At 52.5% G+C, this 23,047-nt stretch overlaps 2 protein-coding genes across 2 annotated transcripts in view; both read right to left on the bottom strand.

Annotated features, from left to right (window-relative positions):
- Positions 1 to 23,047, bottom strand: part of LOC135393026 (uncharacterized) — a 103,547-nt gene that overhangs the window by 55,264 nt on the left and 25,236 nt on the right. The window lies entirely within an intron of this gene.
- Positions 11,584 to 12,729, bottom strand: LOC135390486 (uncharacterized). Its single transcript, XM_064620189.1, has one exon. It carries the CDS (start codon positions 12,727 to 12,729, stop codon positions 11,584 to 11,586), a length of 1,146 nt encoding a protein of 381 aa, XP_064476259.1.

Raw genomic sequence — 23,047 nt, 5'->3', positions numbered from 1 at the left:
CGTGAACCGGGGATTACGCCTACCGGCCACCATCGCTTCTGGCAGACTCTGGCGAAACGCGCATGCGCCGTACAGGAAGCTCGCTATGTGCGGTGCCATAAGCTATACAGCATCAGGTGGCAGAGCATAGGGTGGTGATCCAGGATTGGCGAACGAAAGTCTCACGTGATCGATTCAAACCCGACGTCACTAAACCAATGGGTTAAGTAACTTGGTAAATACGGACTTATGACGTCACTTGTTTACATACAGGGAGAGGTTGTGGGATTTGCTCCTGCAAGCAGCCTTCCCCACCGGGTTGTGGTCTAAGTAACCAGTACGTTCCGTATCGCCAATCAAGAATGACTCCGACACCAGACTGGAATGCAACTTACATCATTTATTTGTCTCGAACAGGTCTTCCTCCTGCGCTGCTCCGGTCCCGAATGTCCCCTTTTCCCCGTCGCTCCCTCCCGTCTCACCTCCCACTGACCCAGTGGCGGATCCAAGGGGGGGGCGGTTGGGCGATCGCCCCCCCCCCAAAAAAAACGTCAGTTTATGCATTGCATTTCCCTCTCCCCCTCCCCCACTGCGCGCTCCGGCAAAGAAACCGCCCCCCCCCCCCAAACCGAGGGTCTGTATCCGCCCCTGGGGAGGGGGCACCTGCCCCCCCTGTCCCACCGTCCGACCCATGCCAACAACGGTCACGCGCTTGCTTTCACCAAGATGCCGCCTTCACTCTTTATTCTGTCTCCATGACAGCGCTTTCCTTCTTTCTCGCGCGCGACTCACGGCACGTGGCCAATTCCGCGTCTAAGCGGTGAGAACGGAGTCTGAAGTAAAATGAAGCGAGCGAGTCTTCAAAAGATTGACAGTTTCTTTAGTCGCGCTCCCAAGCATGCCTTGCAAACTTCAATTCAAGACAGCGAGGAGGTCGCGGCGCCGGCAATATCACAATCGGGTTCCTCTACGTTGCCCACGGATGACAGCGACGCGGACGCCAATCCTCAGATAGCGTGTGCCATGCCAGCAAGTGCTGTGGCTGACGGCAACGGTTCACGACATGAGCGCAGTCACAGTGCTGAACATGAATGCGAACTATCGAACACCATGAGTGACAGTGGAAGGAATGATGGCTCCGCTGCAGCCTTTTTACTAGACGTTGGAAGCTTTGTCGGGAAACATGTTGACGACTTCACTAAGCGGCGCTTGTTGGAATCTCATTGGCATCCAGCGGAAAACTACAGTTTCCCATACTCCGTCCACAAAAAAGGCGGCAAGGAAGAAAAGAGATATGTAAGCCACTCACATTTGAGCAAATTTAACTGGCTGGTTCTCTCGAAGTGCCAAAGTGGTCTCTATTGCAAGTATTGTGCACTCTTCACAACGGGGAGCGTAGGAGGGTACCAAAGGAATGTTACTCTTCAAAAGCTCGTTACAAAACCTCTCCGAACATTCGCGAGGCTACTTGGCAAAGATGGTGACCTCCCTCTGCATGAAGCAACTAGATACCACAAAGAGGCGGTTCAAGCCGCAAAAGCCTTTCTTGCCTGTGCCGATGCACCTGAAACGTGCGTCGCCAATCAAGTATCTTGTCAGCGACTTCATCAAGTGGATGAGAACCGGAAAAGACTCTTGCCTATCATAGACTCTATAATCTTTCTAGGGCGCCAAGGAATACCGTTTCGCGGACACAGAGACGACGGGATGCTTGCAGACTGTTCGCAAGGTACTTCATTAACGTCAAACGAGGGCAACTTTCGAGAACTTTTGCGGTTCCGGGTCGCCAGTGGGGACACAGAACTCCAAAAGCACCTTGCCAGCACGTCGTCCCGGGCCACATACATCAGCAAAACGACGCAGAATGAACTCATCCAGTGCTGTGGAGAGGAAGTCCTTGCCACGGTCACTGGGCGTGTGCACGAATCCGGCATGTACAGCGTTATGTTCGACGAAACCACTGACCTAGCTCACATGTCGCAGCTTAGTCTCATTTTACGCTACGTTCACAAGAATGTGGTTCGAGAGGACTTTGTACAGTTCGTCGATCTTCGTCGTGTCAGTAGCGATACTGATACCGGTATCAACATTGAAGAGCCCGTCTTGACAGGAAAGATACTCGGGGAACAGGTTGTAACAACACTGAAGACCTTAGGCCTCGACCCAGAAAAGTGCGTAGGTATAGCTACCGACGGCTGCAGCGTCATGGTGTCCGAGATCTGTGGCGCTGTGTCTGAGATCAAGAAACATGCGCCTAATGCGGTGCACTGCCCGTGCTTCAACCACGCACTCAACCTGTCTTTGTCCAAGTCCTGCAAAGTCCAAGCGATCAGAAATGCTGTTGGCATTATGAAAGAAGTAATTTCCTTCTTTGCGGCGTCATCGAAACGAAACGTGGTATTAAAGAGCACCCTTGGAGGCCAACTTAAAGGCCTTTGTGAGACGAGGTGGGTTGAACGGCACGACAGCGTTATACAGTTTCGAGAGTCCGTGGGCAGTGTGTCGAAAGCTCTTGATACCATTGCTGACTGGAAAGAGATGCAAAGCGCAGCGAAAGCAAAGACGCTCCGTGCTGCCATCAGTGACTCCGAATTCCTAGTAGCAATTGTTTGCTTGGCGGACATACTCGCGCACACTGTTCCACTGAGTCGTCTCTTTCAGAAGGAATATCTTGACGTTCGCACGGCTAGGAGCGCGTTGGCAGACACCATGACTGTTCTCCGCGACCGCAGAGAGAAAAGTGAAGAGGCATTTTCGGAGCTCTACAAGCAAGCCAGTGCCCTGGGAGAAGAACTGGGAACAGAGTTGCGGTCCCCACGTATAGCTAAGAGACAGACTCACAGGTGCAACGTCGCTACGGCCAATACAGAGAGCTACTACAGGATGTCACTGTACACTCCGTTAATGGATAATGTGCTGTCAGATTTAGAGACAAGGTTTACAACCGAGGCGGAAAGAGCATACGAGCTGTTCCTTTTTGTGCCCCCTCACACCTGTGCCACAGACGGCGTCGACAAGGAAGCTGTTTCTGCTATTGGGGAGCGGTATTCTGCGTTCATGGGGAATAGCGCGCCAATAGGACCACTTCTACTTCAAGCCGAGCTGAGGTTATGGCGCGAAAAGTGGAAGACCCAGACTGAGGTGCCGGGTACTGCTGTTGAAGCTCTGGACAAATGCGACAGGGAGGTCTTCCCTCTAATACGTACGCTTCTACAAGTACTGGCCACTCTCCCTGTTAGCGTAGCCAGTGCCGAACGGTCCTTCTCTACTCTCCGTCGGTTAAAATCGTGGATGAGGACACAGATGGCTGAAGAGCGCTTGACTGCGTTGGCATTGCTGCACACCCATAGGGACATTGCCATCGATACGCAAAGGGTCATCGATCGTTTCGCAAGTAAGGCTCGCGGACAACGGAGACTAGATTTTGTCATCTGAGTGATATTTATATACCAGTTCTCTGATGCACAATAAACATCAGTTTTGAGTTCACTGCATGTCAGTAACGCTATACAAAAATCACCTTTAACGAAGAAAAAACTGTCGCAGTTCCCCGCGGCAGGTACAGTAGAAGGGCCCCTTCTTGTCCCCCACCCCCACCGCACGCACAACAAGGCATAGGCATCTGAAGATTGAAAACACTATATAGAAATTCGCTTGAGACGTTGTCCGCCCCCCCCAAAATGAGGGTCTGGATCCGCCCCTGCACTGACCTCAATCCGCGCGACAGAACGGCACGTGCGGCGATCTTGGTCAGTGGAAGAAAACCTGCCCGGAGGGCAGCTGAGGAGGTTGGGGGGCCTCAGACAAAGGGCCGCCCCCTCCTCGCGACCGCGTCACCACACTCCCCCCCACCTAAGGCCTCGACGCGGGGGGTTCCCCCCAAAAGTCCATGAGCTCCTGCTCAAATCCGGGGGGGTCCTGGGCCTTGGAGACGGGGGGCACCGGGCTGCTGGCGGCGGCAGAGAGGGGAGGGCGGTTCACTGGGCACAGGAGCCCCGGCCGAAACGCCTGTAGCACCCGCACTGCAGCTGCGATGGCGTCCTCCGGGTTCGGCGGGGGGGCAGCTGGGGGGGCCGGCTCCGCTGACGGTGCCGCCCTGGAAGCCTCGGCGGCGCGCTGTCGCTCGCCCTGAACGTGGGTGGCCAGGTGGACGGCGAGGCCGCCACACGATCGGCACAGGCGGTCTGCCTCCTCCTCGGTGTAGGTTGCTGGAGGCTCCGAGGGGTGCCTGTCCGACAGGAGGCGGCCGCGGAAGGTGGCAGCCACGGACCCAGGGTCGGCCCCGCGCAGTGGTCTCGGCTGGTGGCGCCACCGTCGCGACGAGACGAAGCAAGCCGTCTCGTCCCCGACGAGGGCTGTCCAGGTGGCGACGGAGTGCCGCGTCGGGGTGGCCTGGGCAACAGGTCTCGCCACGCTCCTTCTGGGGGGCGCTCCCACACGCTTGCCCTTCGGCTTCGAGTGGCCGCCGTCTTGCTTTGAGGGACCAGAGGTCTTCTTAGGTGCCCTGGAAAGAGAAGGAAGTGCGGAAACACGAAATGTTATCGCGTGCGCAAACTGTGCGCGCGAGAACGGTGCTCCGCAGTCCGTGCCCCGCCGCGGGTAGGACATACCGGCCTACCGCGTTGTCTCAGGTTATAACTACCCAAGTTATCACGAGGGTGAGCCGGAGGGCAAATAGCTACGCCCGTAGCATCATCCTCCTGGTCGCGCTCATGATAGCGTTTCAAATCGCCGACGTGAACGGGACCAGCCTCCTCCGCCGTGTCCACACGACTGAGACGGTACGACAAGCGGGATAATCGGGTAATCACCCGAAAAGGTCCCTCCCAGCGCTGTGCCAGTGACGCTGTGAAACCTACAGCAGCGTTGCTGAGCGGGTGTGTGCGCTTCAAGACCAAATCCCCTACTTCATATGACAGAGGACGGTGCCCCTTATCGTACTGACGCGCTTGTTCCGAGCGGGCGGAGTCCAGGCTCTCCCTTGCGGAATTCACCGCACCCGAGAGCCGACTACGCAACTCGCTCGCGTACCTCGACAGATTCCGAGCAATCGGCTCCGTGCACTGTCTCAGTCCGTTCTCCAATGGGAAAGCAACCTCCTTCCCAAAGTTAAGGTATGCTGGGGAAAACCCCGTTGACCTGTTTACTGTCGTCCTGGTTGCAAATCCCAACTCAGTAAGGCGCACATCCCAATCCTTGTGCCTGTCGGTTAGAGCTACCAACATATGCTTAAGGTTGCGATTCACTCTTTCAGTAATGTTCGCCTGGGGATGATACGGCGTCGTTCTCTTGTGCTGAATACCCAGTGCAGCACAAGAGTCGACAAAGACTCGGCCAGTGAAATAACTGGCGTTGTCAGTGATCAACTGTGCCGGAAAACCGAACCGGGAAAAAGTCTCCATCAGCCGGTCCCATATCCGCTCCGACACCAGCTTCCTAAGCGGGAATAACTCCACCCACTTGGAAAAGTGGTCGGTAACCACCAACAGGTACTGATTCCCCCGTGGACTTCTGGGAAATGGACCCATTACGTCACACGCTACTATGTGCCAGGGGTAGCTACTGACTACTGGCTGCATGAACCCTGGGGGTTTACCACCCCTTGGTTTTGCTTTCTGGCACACGGGGCAGCTCCGGGTAAAGCGCATAACATCCTGCCTCATCCCCGGCCAGGTCGCGACGCGGCATAACTTATGAAAAGTCTTGCTGCCACTGCCGTGACCCGCAAGGGCTGAGTCATGGAAATAACGCATAAACACCCTTCGCAATTTCCTGGGAACTACGACCTTGAAGGGGGAAACACTCTCGTCCTCCTCGTCTAACCCGGGCACATATCGCAGCAAAAGCCCGTCCTCACTCAAGAGATATGAGTCGAGGCACCCGTCGTCATCCCTGCCAGCGTTACCGGTGTCAGCTGCGCTATTATCCGCCAGCTTTTCCGACACCCGCTGACATAAACCGTCCGACTTCTGTGCCTCTAAGAGCTCTTCCCTGCTTACGATCGTGCCACAAGACAAGGAGTTACCTGCCCGATTCAAACCAATCGCGGCCACGAGATCCCCCTCCTCGGTCTGCCGTTCCACGCCTTCCGGGAGATTAGCGTAATCGCACGCGCACCCAATCTCCCCTCCTCTCTCTTCCGCTGGGAGAGAGGACCTCCCGCGTCTAGCGGCTCTAACCAGGTCCAAGTCACCCACACAACCGGTCGATGACCTGCCCTGACCCTGAGATTCCTGCCGTAATTCACAGCTGTAACCCAGTGGCGCACGGGACAAAGCGTCTGCCACTTTGTTCGCGTTTCCTTTCAGGTATTCTACATGGTAGGAATAGCCCTGCAGTGCTTACGCCCAGCGTGCTAATCTGCCTGACGGTTTCTTCAACCGCTGCAGCCAAGAGAGTGCTTGGTGGTCGGTCTGAATGGTAAAGGTTGTCCCATCCAGATACATGTCAAACTTTTTCAAGCCAAACATTACCGCCAAGCACTCCTTCTCCGTAACGGAATAGTTCATCTCCGCCGGCGACAGTGTGCGACTAGCGAACCCGACCGGGCAAAGACCACCGTCGTGTTCCTGTAGCAACACTGCACCAAGCCCGTAATCGCTTGCATCAGTTTGCATAACGAACGGCTTGTTAAGATCTGGCAACCACAATTTAGCTGTATCCGCTATAGCTTGTGATAAGGAGCGAAACGCCTCCTCCTGCCTAGGCCCCCAAGCCCACTGGGAATTCTTCCGCAGTAGCTCGTACAGTGGTTTTGCTAAGGACGCGCAATGCGGGATGAACTGGCGATAGAAGCCAACCATTCCTAGGAACCTCTGAAGGCTCTTGACGTCATGCGGACGAGGATACTCGAGTATGGCCCTCAATTTATCCTCATTCGGACTTAGCGTACCAAGATCAACTACAAAACCAAGGAGATCCACCTTGGGGGATGCAAGCTGAACTTTGCCGAGATTAATGGTCAACCCCGCGTCCCTCATCCGACTTAGCACATTGCCCAAGTGAACGAGATGCTCATCGAACGACTTAGAAAATACCACTACGTCGTCCATGTAAGCCATGGCGTAATTGAACTTCGCGTCATCCAGCACGACGTCCATTAGCCTCTGGAAACTAGCGGGCGAGTTGGACAATCCAAAAGGGAGTCTCGTAAATTCAAACAAGCCTCTGTGACACGTGAATGCCGTCTTTTGGATATCCTCCTCCCCTACAGGAATCTGCAGAAAGCCCCTGCTACAGTCCAAAATCGTGAACACGCTGGCATTCCCCAACGCGTACATGATCGACTCGATGGACGGAAAAGGATAAGCATCTCTGACCGTCACGGCGTTTAACTGGCGATAATCCACACACAGCCTTGCCGTCCCATCTTTTTTAGGTGCCAGCACCACCGGGAAAGCCCAGGGGCTCTGCGACCGCCTAACCGCGCCTGTCGCAATCATCTCATCCAGCGCCGCGTCAAGGAGATCCCTCTTACGCGCGCTGAGGGGCCTGGGGTTACACCGCCAGGGCCTCGCAGTACCAGTATCAATCCGATGTTCTAGAACATCGGTTGTTCCTGGGTGCTCCGTAAACATTTCGGAAAAGGGTAGCAAAGCGTCCAAGAGCCTGGCGCGCTCAACTCCTCTGCCCCCGAAAGACGCTACCACCCGCTCGATATCCTGTGGGATTCTCCCCACAGTTTGCACAAGCTTAGTTTCTGATGAGTGGGTATCCACACGACTGGTTAAACGGCCAGTCGGTGAAGGAGAGGCGAAAGGAATCAGTGGGCTTAGCGGTCCCCCACACCGATATCCGTTTGCCTTTAAATCGAGAATCAATCCCTCTCGGACAATGAAATCTCGAACCAAAATAACTGGGATTGACAGCCCTGACAGGTAAATGAACCGTTGTCTGCACCGTCCCCCGCTAAAGCGCATTGTAAGTCTCACTGCGCCTTCCTGACGCGGACATTTCGTTCACGACAGTGCGCGTACACGGCGTCTCCAATTAGCGAGAGCGTGGCACCGGTATCCACCAGGCCAATGTACTCTTTCCCAGCTATTGTTACGCCTATGTACGGACCGAACACAGGAGCAGACTCCTGAACTCTACAAGCTATTGGGGCGAAAACTGATCCATCCTCGGCAAAAGACTGCGGCGAGGTATGAAACACACGCCCCGAGCTCTCTCTGACCGTGTATTCACACGAGTGTGCTTTCTGACGGCGCAGCGACTGAAGGAGCGAGAGGGTAAATGATAAGCCGCTGACGCTCCGCCCTTGTGGAATGCCTGCACAGATAGCGTTCCAATGTAACGTCACCAGCTCCGGTGGCGCAGCGGTAACGCGTGCGCTTGGAGACTGGGAGGTCCGCAGTTCGAATCCGCGGGCCGGCTGTGTCGTCTGGGGTTTTTCCTGGGTCTCCCTCAGATGTGTAATAGGCGTATGCCGGCACAGTTCCCCTGAAGTCGGCCCATGGACGCAGCTATCCTCCCCCAGAGCGGATTCCGCTCGGTCTTCCACTTCACCCTTTCCTCTCCTCCTCTCCACCACCTTTCCCTTCCCGAGAAACATGGGCAGACCTCTCGGGTTCCTCCCAACGACACTCCTCCTCCCCCCCTCCTCCTCCAATGTAACGTCCGAGGGTAACGTTCGCGCTGCGATTGAAGGTTGCAGCATTAATTTTATGTGCACGGCGCTTGGTACGCAATGGACGAAGGAAGGCGAAAACTGGTGGGTCTTGCTGTTCTCATTGATGATAGCGAATGCTACCATGAAAAAAGCGGTTCAGGAAGATATGGACGACAGAATGGGTGTTGAGGAAAGAGCACGGTCTGCTAAATAGCCTGTAACGGGAGCAACCACAGGAGGACCCATGTGTGTACCGCAAGGTTTTGAGAATGGATGCGGCTATACTTTTGAATAGACTCTGCTCCGCATAGCAAAGCGCATAAGGAGGGTATAGAGACGAATATGCGGGACAGTATACTAGCGAGTGATCGTCTTTCCGGAACCCATCTGCAACAGGTTCGTTCGAATTATGTGCGCTTAAACGTGCCTCTAAAAAGCATAAAGCGTTCGTAAATAAGACTGAGCGGGAAAGCGCGTAGGAGAGAGTGCTATGATAGTTGTGTGCCTCCGTTTTCAACCGTGACTCCGCAGCAGTCCGACGGTGTTGAGTGTGATGTAAAGCAGAGACGGCTGTGGCGTAAAGTTCGCACCTTTCAAACACAGTAAAAACAGCTTCACCGCAAAGCACGCTCTTCGCCAACCATTGCCACGAATGATAGGGCTCACTTCTGATTGGAGGACGGAGTGGAGCGTACACCTTTTTGTGTCAGTGGTGTGTGTGTGTGTGGTAGTTCCTCTGCTGCACGTTCTGCCAAAGCAAGAAAACTTGTCCTCTTTCTTCAGAAGGCAGGTATTGCTCCGCGACTCATCTAACAGTTTGCTTCCCCCTAGGAACTCATGCACCCTCTACGCATCTCCACCCTTTATCCTCCATCCGTCTTACTGTTTTTTTTGTCGTTTTTTTGCTACAGTCGTGACGACGCCCACTTCTGTGTGGAAAACAACGGCGAGCCGATCCTGCCATTACCCCCTTTCCCCCTTTGTGTCAATTCGGATATATGGTAAATGACACAAAAACCATTCTTCCTCCTCTCTCTTCGAATCAGCGTTGACCCTATCGTTCATGGCTATGGTTGGCGCATAGCGTGCTGTGCCGTGAAGTTCAGTTTTTATAGTGCAGAAATCGGATGGTTCAGGTCCGATCCCCTCCTCTGGTAGCTTCCAATTCCTGCGTTTCATTGGCCCCATTGCTTTAGGCGTTGGACAGGCCATGTTTGTGGTCTCTACTGCCTTCGTACACTACTCATTGCAGTAAAACGTTCATCGCATATACCAGTGGCATGTTATAGCATGGCAATGGCAATGTTATAGCATTACATTGTTAATTTATGATGCCAGACAACTATGAATATGCGCGACCTCCGCCGTGGCCGGCTCGTGGATTAAATTTTGAGCCCCTTTGGCTTACCTTACGTGCGATATAGTGCTCACACATTTTCTCGTTTTTAAACGAAACTGCCAATATCCTGCGCCGATAGCTTTTGGTTTGGAACGCGAGCATGCAGCCAACTCGTTATTAATAATTAACACGTTCCCAACTGATACAACGACTGCGTCGTGAATATGGGAGCCCAAAAAGCACTTTGGTGTACAGGTTGGGACAAAAGTTTACGGAACACGCGAGCGAGGTACTTTTTCTTCGGTTTGACACCCTAGCGGCAGCCGGAAGCGGGTGAGTTTACTGTTTCGGAGGGATGCAAGGGTCTGGGAAAGGTGTGCTGTGAGCGACACACAGCGGTAACTCCTACTTCCCAGGCACATCGAAGCGACACTGGATCCACCGCATCTATCCACCCCTCCGAAACAGTGAACTCACTAGCTTCCGGCAGCCGCTAGGGTGTCGCAGCGAACAAAAAGTACGTCGCTCGCGTGTTCCGTAAACTTTTGTCCCAACCTAGACATACCTACTGTTGCTTCGACATCCGGGTGTTTCTTTTCGTTTCAAAAGGATCTTTTCCCACATGGCATGTTTCCTTGGTACACTTCGGTATTGCTCACAGGGATCGGAACCGGAACTGAACCCAAACCGAAAACCGAAAAAAAACGTTATTTTCTGACGAACCCGAACCAAAGCAGAGCAATATTTTTGCGTCTCCTGAACCGAACTGGAACTGAACCGAAAAAAATTCATACGGTTATCGGTTCGGGAATCGGTTCAAAGGTGAAATAATTGTACTACTGACCGACCTTTTTTTTTGACTCACCTGAAACGGTTATCTCACACCTTTCTCAACCCGGTATGGGGAGCGTAAGCTCGCCTTCATGTAGCAAAGTTACTGCCCATGAACCGGTTAAACCGGGACCGAAAAAGTAACGGTTGCAATACCTGTAAATGTCCCGACCGCTGATCGATTTTTTTTTGTCTGTGTGTGTGCGGGAGGTGTTCCCCTGAGCCGAACCCGAATCGAACCGATATACCTGAACCGGTTCAAGCTGATAATTTCGCTTCAGCGGAGCTAAACCCGAACCGAACCAATACGCCTGAACCCGAACCTGAACCGGACCGAAAAAAATACCGCTTCCGATCCCTTGCTCATCGGCAAGTTCCCACAAAATCGGGTGTTGCTCTACCAGGTGTATTAGATAAAAAACAAAAGAGCTTGCCACATTGGCAACAGAGGGTGTGTTTTTTTTTTTTTTTTTCTGTTTTGTTTCGTCCTCCCGGGAGGTTCTGCGCGTCAGTCGTCAGATTCTGTGGCCCGCGAACAAACTATCCCCGTGGTTCTTTCTGACGGACGGAGCTGCCGAGCGCAGTGATGTTGCACAAGGCTCTTTCATACCTCGCCAAAAATAAGATAAAAACTTGGGCGCTTCATAGATTCTGCTCTACGATAAGCCCCGCCCGCGACCGAATGGTTGGATGATTGCGTGATTATTCTGATACCTCCTTCTCCTCCTTCAGTCGCTGCGCGGTCAGAAAAGGCGCTCGTGTGAATACACGGTGACTGCCGACGACGGATTAGGGCTAACCCCAACTGCCGCCGCCGGCGTAACTAGTTTCCCTGCGCCGAGCGGAAATTTCCCCGACGCACAGGACAGTCACGCTTGTAATGCCCTGGTTGATTACAGCCATAGCATCTGGGCTGCGCCCGCCCGCGGTCCGCCTGTGGCATTCTGCTACTGGGGTCCCTGTCTACCTGGTTCTGCCTATCCTGAACCCTCCGAGCAGTGGATGTTCCACTCCTCGGACCGCCGCGTGAGTTTTCGCCAAACCCCGCACGGCGCCTCTGTTCAAAGGAGAAAGGATCCAGGGAGCGCGGCGGGACGATGACGTCCGACCGGCTTCCCGCGTCCGCAACCAAGGACGTCGCTTCCCTTCCCCGTGGAACGGAGTCCTTCACACCCGCCCAAGCGCAACCCGGCTCAACTGATAGTTCCGGGCGCGGTGGAGGTTGGTACCGCAATTCAGACAATAGATCAGCCTGAATCACACGAGCCTCTCGTGCAAGCGCATCAAGATTCTCGAAATTTCGCCCCCGTAGATACGGACGGAAGCTAGGATGGCTCTGCCGTATAACACGCGAAACCTTATCCTGATCTGTGGCCGTCGGGTCGGCCCTATCGTAGAGCTCCTGAATTGCGCGCACAAATTCAATGAGACTCTCGTCGGCGTGCTGTGTGCGAAAAGCTAACTCTTCGCGCACACGCATTGCGTAGTCGGGTGGCAAAAATTCCTCCCTAAAACGCTGCCGGAAGTCCGCCATCGAGGTGAAAGGCTTCTGCAGCCTTCGCCATCGAGCGGCGTCCCCCACGAGAGCTACTGGCAAGACCTGCCCTAGCACTACCTCGTCGGACGCTCTAGATGCAACCTGATAGGTCTCCATCTCCAATAGGAAGTCAGCTACCGACTTTCTATCAGAGTATCCCGAGTACGTCGGAATTGTCATACTCGGGTGGAGCCGTGGGGGAAAAGTAGAATGCGGGCTAGTCTGCGCCGCATTCAACTGCTGGGCCAATGAAGCGACAATATTTGTCACTTGCAGCAATAAGCTAGCGGTATCAACCGCTTGTGGAGTGGGGAGAGGTGGATGCACACCTGCCCCCGTGTTGGTTCCGGCATCGCCGTTGCCGCCACGTGCTCCCGCCTCGCCGGGGTTAATAGTGTCCCCGTTTGTTGCTGACCCGGACTGATTTTCCATGGATCGCGTATGCACTACCATGCCACGAGGCGCCTAACACCCGTGTTCCCCCAAAATCCTAACAGGGCCCCCAAAATGTAGAGCGCTCAGAACCACTCTCAATAGACGACAAAGGAACGTAGGCCTACGTTGGGCGCCAGATGTGGGATTTGCTCCTGCAAGCAGCCTTCCCCACCGGGTTGTGGTCTAAGTAACCAGTACGTTCCGTATCGCCAATCAAGAATGACTCCGACACCAGACTGGAATGCAACTTACATCATTTATTTGTCTCGAACAGGTCTTCCTCCTGCGCTGCTCCCGTCCCGAATGTCCCCTTTTCCCCGTCGCTCCCTCCCGTCTCACCTCCCACTGACCTCAATCCGCGCGACAGAACGGCACGTGCGGCGATCTTGGTCAGTGGAAGAAAACCTGCCCGGAGGGCAGCTGAGGAGGTTGGGGGGCCTCAGACAAAGGGCCGCCCCCTCCTCGCGACCGCGTCACCACAAGGTCTATTGGCTGAGAGGACTGGACGTTGACGTCCGCGATTTTTGCTTGGTAACTGCGCCCCGGTGCACCGCATACGGTTAAAAGTCGATGTGTTTAGGATGGTGAGGGATCGTGAGAACAGTTTCCGGCAGAGTACTCCGAATTTGCGAAAATCATTTCATGGTCCCTTTAACATCTAATTTTGTTTCTGAACGCCTTGAACACAGGTGCAAAATTGAACCTTATCCCTTTCTGTCTTTGTCAAAAGACTATCTTTGTCACCTTTGTCAAAAGAGTAACGGAATGGAATCACCTTCCTCGAGACCTTGTACTCTCTTCTTCAAGTGTTATCTTTTCGGGCAGGTTGTATACCTTTCTTTGTGAGTGACCTTGATGTATTTTAACTTTCATATCTTTCAAACAAAGTATGTACATTTCTTTGTGGGTGACTGATATGTCTTTTTTTACCTCTTTATCTCATTCGATGGACTATCAGTTGGCATGTAATTTTCCTCTCCTTCTCACTTCTGTGGAACAGTAGGGTTTTTCTAATTAATAAATAAAGCTACACGTCACCCTGATCAGTGAGTGAAGGACTACATGTAGTCATCGGTCCTAGTAGACGGTCCTAGTACCAGTTTTTTCGGGGGGCACAGGGCACCTGCAGCTTTCGCAGGCACCGCGTAACACAGTCAGAGTCAATAAACACAGTGCCCATTCCCAACTGAAAATAGTCAATCACCAGTCCATAAAAAGACACAAGAGTCAATGAATACAGTGCCTAATCTCAATCGAAAATAGTCAATCGCCAGTCAATATAAAGACACCGGCCAAGTATCAATAAGAAAGAGATAAGAATCAATCACCCATAGATTAAATGTAAATTGACATTTCACTGGCATACGTTGACTTTAGTCAATTGACCGTAAATTGAAAGGAGACGTTTATTTTCTTAAGGGAATGCATTCGTTCCGCCATGCAGGACGCTGTAGTCATGTCTAAACGGGTCACAGGTCACGTCGATCATCCTCCCGCAATTAACCACCTCTAGAGCATTACGTCGCCGAGCCTAGAGAACGGCTCGCCGAACTGGGCAACTTCCTCACATTGTGGTGTACCGTCGGATCAAGTAACACGTGAACTTAAGAAAGAGGACCGGAAGCGTTGGCGTAAGTTTTGTCATCATCTTTCACCATTTGACCCCGCCACAAAGATCTGGAGGACAATTCGAGCTCTGAAGGATGCACCCCCACAAAAGAATCCTCTCGCCGCATTTGGCTATCGTTAAGGGTGTAGACGAAACCACGCTCACGACAGATTTCTCCGTCATCCTAACAACACCTGCGGCTGCCTCAACGTCTGCAATACACCACAGTTTCGTCCAGAGCCTTGCAGACAGAAATACACCAAGACTGGCCCCGTCCACCGGCGGTTATAGACCGCGACTTTACTCTAATTGAGCTGCAGACTGCGTTGAAACTTGTGAATGTGCGATCGTCCCCAGGACCAGATCAAATCACTTACGCCGCACTGCGAAACCTTGACGAGCCGTCACTCCTAGCTCTCCTTCATGTTTATAATACGTCTTGGCGACAGGAATCCGTACTATCTACTTGGGAGGAGGCTTGAGTTGTTCCAATCCTGAAACCAGGCAAACCCCCAAATGCTCTATCCTCCTTTCGGCCCGTGAGTCTGACAAGCTGTGTGGGAAAACTGATGGAGAGAATGGTTTTGCATCGCCTCGACTGGTGGCTCGAAAAACAAGGTGCGTTCCCTCAGGAAATGGCTGGATTTCGTCGCCACCGAAGCTCTATGGATCCAGTTCTCGATCTGGTCTCTACAGTCCAACATGTCCTTCTCATCGGCTGATCGTTGTATCGGCCTTCCTAGACATTAAGCGCGCCTATGATACCGTCTCGCACATCTGTGTGCTCCACGGGTTGCGGTCTTTTGGAGTCTCTGGTCGACTTTTCAGCTGGCTTCATGATTTCCTTACGGACCAAACTGTCGCTGTCCGCACATCCCACGGCCAAAGCCCCAAGCACCCTGTTCATCAAGGAGTACCCCAAGGAATTCTCAGTCCTACACTTTTTAATGTGGTCATGGCAGGACTAAAACTGATAGTTCCACGCAAGGTCGTATTCTCCGTGTATGCCGATGACGTTGCCCTTTGGACAGTAGGCAAGTCACGACCAGCCATTCAGCGCCGTTTACAACAAGCCTTCATCTCTACCTTACGTGACTTGGAATGGACCTTTCGCCCAAAAAGCGCGTCGAGCTCCCTTTCACCCACAAGGCTACAAGTAATTTCCCTCTTTGGGTTGGTGTACGAGAGCTCGAGCCTGTGCGTTCCCATCGCTTCCTTGGTGTGGTCCTACACTCCCACCTGCGCTGGGCTCGCCACATTAAGCACCTTGAAATCAAAGTGCAGCGATGGCTTCCTGCCATTCAACATCTTTCTGGTTTCGGCTGGGGCTGTGATCAACGCTCCCTCTTAGCCGTGCGCGCGGCTTTGGTGAGGGCGACTGTGCTTTACAGCCTTCCAGTCTTGCATAGGGTTTCTACAACAGCATTAAATACCCTTCGGTCCCTGTTCGCCCGAAGCCTTCGTCGCTGCCTTGGCGTTCCAAGAATGGCTGAAACACGGCAAGTCCTAGTTGAAGCTAGAGAACTCCCGGTAGAGGTCATCCGTGGGCGAGAAACGGCTCGACACTTCCTACGTTTGCGTGCGAACGTTCCCCGTCACCCACTCCTCAGAAAAATTCGATACCGTCCTGAAAGTGATTTCCACCGCGCGGCGCAGAGGACACGCCACGCTCTCACCGGCTTAACACCTAGGACTGTCACACCGCCGAACGCCCCCTGGTCTCTGCCTGTGCCACCCACCTTCCCACGTCTTCCTGACCTCCAGGTCCGCAGAGCTCAGGTTCCCCCTTGAAGGATCTTGCAGTGTGAAGAAATGACTGTACGACGAAGAGGAAGAAAGCAATGACTAGAAGAGGAAGATGACTTTTTTTGTTTTTATCATTCTTTTCTTATGGGCTCGAACGGTAGAACGTTGTATCTGTACTCGTAGAATAAATATGCTGTTCTAGAGGTAGGAGTTCTTCTGCTAGGATCTGGGCGCGACTTTACAAGGAGAAAGGTGGTGCCGAAACCCGGGAGAAAGAGAGACGAAGGACCCCTAACCATCTTCGAAGTATCAGTGTGTCAACGGCTAGGCCTACCGCTTGAACATGGAACGCATGGAATGCCTAAAGAGGCGTCGCCAAGGTTCTGAGAAGTGCGGTAACTCGAACCGTAAAAGAAGCTACAGAGAAGCTTGGCGACGTAAACCTTGCAGAAGAAGACATCGAAGTACTTGTTGCTAGGATAAAGAAACAGACAGAGAACTTAGACAAAGTGGACGCTTGCTGGAGCCTATGTGGTCAGAGGGAGACGTCGACGCGGAGCAGCAAGAGGGCTTCAAGTATATCGACGGGGCAACTGCATTGCTCGCACGGCTACAGTTCAGGCTCGAGCGAAATTCTACGGCCATAAGTCGGACGTCAGAACGTCAGTCAGGGTCGAGACAGTCGGAGAACGCTGGAAGGATGAACCAGCACGGGAAGCTTCCGAAGCTGGATCTCGTCAAATTTAACGGTCAAAGGAGGGACTGGTTCGCGTTCTGGGAGCAGTTTCGCCAAATGGTCCACGACAATCAAAGGCTATCCACGTGCGACAAGTTCCACTATTTAAGCGCTTACAGGGGAGGCGGCATCAGCTATCGCGGGGTTGCCGCCGACGGGGAGATGTTACGACGATGCTCTGGAGATCCTCAAACGACGTTTTGGGAACGAGACGCTTCAGATTGAAGATCACATGAGCAGACTTACTAACCTGCAACCGGTGAGAGCACAGCACGATGTGAGAGGATTGAGAAAGCTATACGACGGAGTCGTGTCACATGTGAGAGCACTGAAGGCACTGGGTGTACCCGAAGAGTCGTTCGCATCCATGCTGTATTCAATTATGCTTCGACTAGTACCTCAAGAGTTGGTGGTCGACTTCAACAAAGGGGCATTGCAGGCAGAAGCTGGAACAACGAGCCAGAGCAGGAGCGGCCAAGAGGCCGGCGACGACAACACCTCAGCGCGTGCAAGCACCCAGCATGTTGTCAAATTGAATAACTTTTTGGTCTTCCTCAGGATTGAAGTAGAGAGTCGCGAAAGCTCGATCTTTACGCGTGAGGGAGACAGGAAAGAGCCGGCGGGATCACACAAGGACAGAGAAGTTAAGACACACGCGAAGAGAGCCAAGAGGCCGTCATCGACGTCAACGTTGCTTCACACAGCCGAGGATTACTCGGAATGTTTTTTCTGCAAAGCAAAGGATCACAAGACGGCTGAGCGCCAAGCGACGGTTTCAGTAGAAGAAAAGCTACGCAAGCTCAAAGAAGGAGGGTGATGCTTCAGGTGCACCTTGCCCAGCCACGTATCCAGGAGGTGTTGGCGTAAAGTAGAGTGCAGTAAGTGTCAAGGAAGACATGCTGCTTCTGTGTGCGGTCCCAGGGGAGACAGCTCGCTCAGCACAAAGTCGACGGCGGAATCGTCGCAGTTCAGTTTAGAGCTGACTCGACGCACCAAAGGCCCAGAGACTATACTACAGACAGTAGTCGCTTGGTGTAAAGGTCCGGGGGGAGCGAGCAAAGGTAAGATAATGTTCGACACGGGCAGTCAAAGGACATTTGTTACTCAACGAACCGCCCAAAATTTGAAGTGTGAGACAGTCGGCCAAGAACGACTGAAAGTAGGAGTCTTTGGGGGACGACAAGAAGAAAGAACGTTTCGGAGAGTATCCATAAGGCTTCTCAGTCTACAGGGTGGCAATGAGTACGACATGGAAGCGCTAGTCACCGACGTCATCAGTGGCCAAAACACACCTACGCCATGCTCCTTCATAATCGACAAAATGAGAGCGAAGAACCTTCCAGTCCAGCACCTGGTGTGTCCAGAAAATGAAGAGGAAATACAGGTTCTCATAGGGCACCGATCAGTACTGGGATCTAGTGACCGGAAGGATTGTACGACTAGGCAGCAGCACAAGAGCAGTGGAGACATGGATCGGCTGGATGGTACATAGAGTGTCACCTAGAACAGGGACAATTCAGCATTGCAATCAAACGGTGGTGCTCCGACTGTCCGTAGACGAAGACGAAGGGAATTCGACGCTAGAAAAGTTTTGGCAGCTCGAATCCATTGTCGTGGTTCCAGACACGGATGACGAACAAGAGAATCCGGTACTACGTCGGTTCTTCCAAAGTGTGACACAAAATGGAGGGCGCTATGAAGTTGCGCTCCCGTACAAGTCGACGCTGAATTTGGGAAACAACAAAGGAGTGGCATTGAAGAGGCTCACACAGTTAACTAGGAGATTGGCTCGCAACGAAGAGTTGCTGAAGAGGTATGACGAAGCGATCCGGATGTACTGTGATAACAGCATGGCAGAAAGAGTGGTTGACGAAGTTGACGAAGGACAAAGCGTCGTGTACTATATGCCACATCAAGCCTTTTTTAGAGAATCTAGTAGTACGACTAAGACTAGAGTGGTGTTCGATTGCTCATCCAGTTGCGGCTCAACAAAATCGCTTAACCAGTCCCTAGAAGCTGGACCGAATTTAAATCCAGACGTCGTGGGATTACTGCTGAATTTCCGGGTCCATAAGATCGCCTTGGTGGCCGACGTAGAAAAAGCCTTTTTGCAAATAACCGTGAGGGAAGAGGACAGAAACGCCTTACGGTATCTGTGGTATGAGACAAAACCAGAAGCGGGAATGCCACTACCACCGGTAGAAAGCTGGAGGATGACGAGGGTTCCCTTCGGCACGACGGCAAGCCCGTTTTTGCTCGCGGATACTTTGCGCAGCCACTTCAAGATGATGGAAGAGGAATATCCAGAAACAGCACGACTCCTTAGTAGCCACACGTACGTGGATGATCTTATAACCGGAGCAAATGACGTACAGGAAGCACAGAAGATCGCAAAAGAAGCGACGGCGATCTTGGAACAAGCGAAAATGAGGTTGCATAAGTGGACAACAAATCATAGCGACGTGCGCGAGTTCCTTCAGGCAGAGTCGGGCGAACGAGCATTGGGTGATCCCAAGGATATCCAGAAAGTTCTAGGAATACCGTGGTTGCCGGACACGGACGTTTTATCATTTGGCATGAGCGACTTGTGGAGTCTACACCATGAAGGTGGCGACACGAAACGACGTGTCTTGCAGATCATAGCCCCGCCTATATGATCCACTTGGAATGTTGGCGCCGTTTACGATCCGTGGTAGAATCCTTTTCCAACTGTTGTGGAAGCGCAAGATTGGATGGGAAGACATTTTACCTACAGACCTTCAAACAACGTGGATCCGGTGGGGCTCCGAAGTACAGGATCTACCAGACATAAGAGTACCGAGGTACTATGGCCGAGACAAGGACAAAGACGTGGTACATACAGAGATACATATGTTTTGTGATGCGAGTCCTACAGCGTACGGTGCGGTAGCGTACACAGTTATGGAAGACTTGTGGAACAAGAACCGCAGCGATGCTGATGGCAAAGTCAAGGCTCGCCCCAATAAAAGAGCTGACAATACCTCGACTGGAGTTGATGGCATGTCTAGTGGGAGCAAGGCTTGTCTCCTACATCACTGAAAAGATCAAAATCAGTCCAGTTCGACTTCACTTTTGGACAGATTCCAGAAAAGCGCTTTGCTGGATACGTGGGGATCCCCAGCGCTGGAAGCAGTTCGTGCAAAACCGGGTACAAGAAATTCAGAGGCTTACTCAAATAGATGGATGGAAGTATTGCAAGGGCAAAGAAAACCCAGCAGATCTACTGACCAGAGGAATGCAAGCAAAGAAGATGACTGAAAGCGAGCTGTGGTGGTCAGGACCAAGCTGGATGACTCGAAGCGACAGCGAATGATCTGTGTGGAACATGGACGATGACCTTGAGAGAAACGAATTGGAGGAGAAGAAAACAAAAGTTCTGCAAACGCTGACTACAGAGACGGAAGACGTCATAGAGATGGAAAGGTACAGCTCTGTGAGAAGGTTACATCGGGTTGTGGCCTGGATTTTGCGATTCAGAGGGAACGCTACAAAGAAAAGTTACACTACCGGATCGCTGACAGCGCAGGAGTTGCAACGTGCCGAAGGGTGTTGTATCAAATTTGTGCAAGGGAAAGCCTTTACAGAAGAAATAGCGGCTGTGCTGAGTAACAAGCCATTACCAACATGGTCAACATTGCAAGGCAGCAAGTTGTTTATGGACACCAGTGGCGTACTGAGAGTAGCAGGTCGGCTACATCACAGTGATTTGCCGTATGATCAGAAACACCCCGTCGTCCTACCAAAGAAGAATCATTATGCGGAACTGCTGATCAGGCAGTGTCACTGGGATCTGCTTCATGCAGGAGTAAGAGACACTCGTCCAATTAAGGGAAAAGTTCTGGATTGTGCACGCGCGACAGTTGATCAAGAGCATCTTGAAGAAATGCGTCGTCTGCCAACGATACAATGTAAGGGCTGCGAGACAAGAAACGGCTCCTCTGCTGTCATCGAGGGTGACACAGTCAGAGCCGTTCGCAGTAACAGGACTCGACTTTGCCGGGCCAGTGTGGATAAAGGCACAACGTTCAGCAAAGGAGGCATACTTCGTAATTTTTGTATGCGCAGTGACCAGAGCCGTACACCTTGAACTTGTAGAAGCAGTGTCAGCGACCGCATTTCTACTGGCGTTCCGGCGGTTCGTAGCGCGGCGAGGAATACCCAAAGTTGTCTATAGCGACAATGCCAAGGCTTTCCGCAAGAGCAACAAGGAGATTAGAAAATTATGGGATGTGACACACGGTCATGAAATCGAAGAGAAGATTGCTGAATGGAGAGTAGAGTGGCGGTATAACGTACCATATGCCCCATGGTGGGGCGGCTTCTACGAACGTCTAGTACGATCGGTGAAAGTCACCTTGAAGAAGACGATCGGCGCAAGATGTCTGAAGGAAGCCGAACTCAATACCATTGTCACAGAAGTCGAAGCCGTCCTGAATTCTCGTCCAATAACATTCGTGTATGAGGAGGAAGGTACGCGTCCACTGTGTCCATCGGCATTCCTGACGGGAAAGCGATTGACAACGCTACCGAACACCAAAGCTAGCGATGTACCAGAGAGCAGTGGCAGTACTCTACAGATAATGTGGCAGAAACGGGCAGAGAATTTGAATACCTTCTGGAAGAGATGGTCCGCGGAATATCTCACGGAGCTCAGGAACTTTCATAACAAAAGAAAAGGAGGACAACTTCAAGTGGATGAGATCGAGACAAGGATGGTCGACGGGACAAATAATACGAAGCTTTCCAGGCAAAGACGGGAAAACACGGGCTTTCGAGGTCCGCATGTCAGATCGAACCACAGTGCTATGTCCTGGAGATCTGCTATATAAACTCGAGGTGTAATGTACTGAACATTTCTTCGGGGTGTGTGTGAAGGATCTTGCAGTATGAAGAAATGACTGTACGACGAAGAGGAAGAAAGCAATGACTAGAAGAGGAAGATGATTTTTTTGTTTTTATCATTCTTTTATTATGGGCTCGAACGGTAGAACGTTGTATCTGTACTCGTAGAATAAATATGCTGTTCTAGAGGTAGGAGTTCTTCTGCTAGGATCCGGGCGCGACTTTACTGCCCTCAAGTCCTTCGAGCCCATTTTTATGCTGTCGTAGACGCAAAGTTTTCCACCTCAACCGCCGCTTACACCGATGGCGCATCTCGAAATGGCAAGTCCGCGTCAGCATTTGTCATCCCCGGCGAAGGCGTAGCTCAAGGACGTCGCCTTTGGCATTGTACATCATCCACAGCTGCGGAACTCTACGTCATACTTTTCTTTTTGCAGCACATCCTTCCATCCTCCCCCCCCCCTCCACCCGGAATTGGGTGGTCTTTACTGACTCAGCATCTGCGCTGCAAGCAATTGAAAATTCTGGCATCCGAGGCTCCTCCGCACCGTTGGTTATCGATGTGTTAACCGCTTACAAACTTGTCTACGAAGCAGGACATAGGCTCGCTCTCCAATGGGTTCCCGCCCATTGCGGTGTCGAAGGCAATGAACTGGCGGACAGCGCCGCTGAAGCAGCTCTCTCGTCTCGGACACGAACGCGTATTGCACTGCTTAGAGGCGATCGGCGGTCCATACTTCAAAGCCTCGTGATTCCCCTTGGCTACCCGCCAACGGACCGCCGACATACTACTCCCCGCCATGCTGAGCAGAGTTGACCCACCGCTCGCTTTCCGCATGCCCGCACATATCTCTCGTCAAGACGCCGCATTAGTTCATCGAATGCGCCTCGACGTGGCCTTCACAGCACAGTGGCGCTACCGCTTGAGACAAGTTAACTCTCTCCACTGCAGTCACTGTGGTGCTGTTGAAGATCTCGAGCTGTTTCTTGTTGACGAGCTAGACTCCCGTCCCCTCTCCCTCACAAACCTCCTTGGCCCCTGCCGCATCCAGCTCACGAACGCTTTGCCCTCAAGGCTCTCTTCGCCTTTTTGGACGCCACAGGACTTCGATCCTCATTGTAACGGGACCCATTCCTTCATTCCCCGCTCCACCTCCAGCAATGAGGTAGAGTATTGCCCCCGGTGATGAAACTCCCCACCAATCATCCTGAAATAAAGTTGTTGTTGTTCGAATGCTAAGGAGTGGGAGATGGAATGAATGTGTGAAGGAATGTCATACCACACTCTTAGAAGAAGAAAAAAGTTTGAAGAGGTGGTGATACCCCTGGCTGGAGCGCCCCCTTGCGGAATGGTATAACGC

This window comes from Ornithodoros turicata, chromosome 4, assembly GCF_037126465.1.
Source record: "Ornithodoros turicata isolate Travis chromosome 4, ASM3712646v1, whole genome shotgun sequence".
Classification (NCBI taxonomy): Eukaryota; Metazoa; Arthropoda; class Arachnida; order Ixodida; family Argasidae; genus Ornithodoros; species Ornithodoros turicata.
This window is presented reverse-complemented; position numbering and strand designations above follow the sequence as displayed.

Coding starts and splice junctions, on each gene's coding strand:
- LOC135390486 (XM_064620189.1), bottom strand. CDS start 12,729: ATGGAAAATCAGTCCGGGTCAGCAACAAACGGGGACACTATTAACCCC.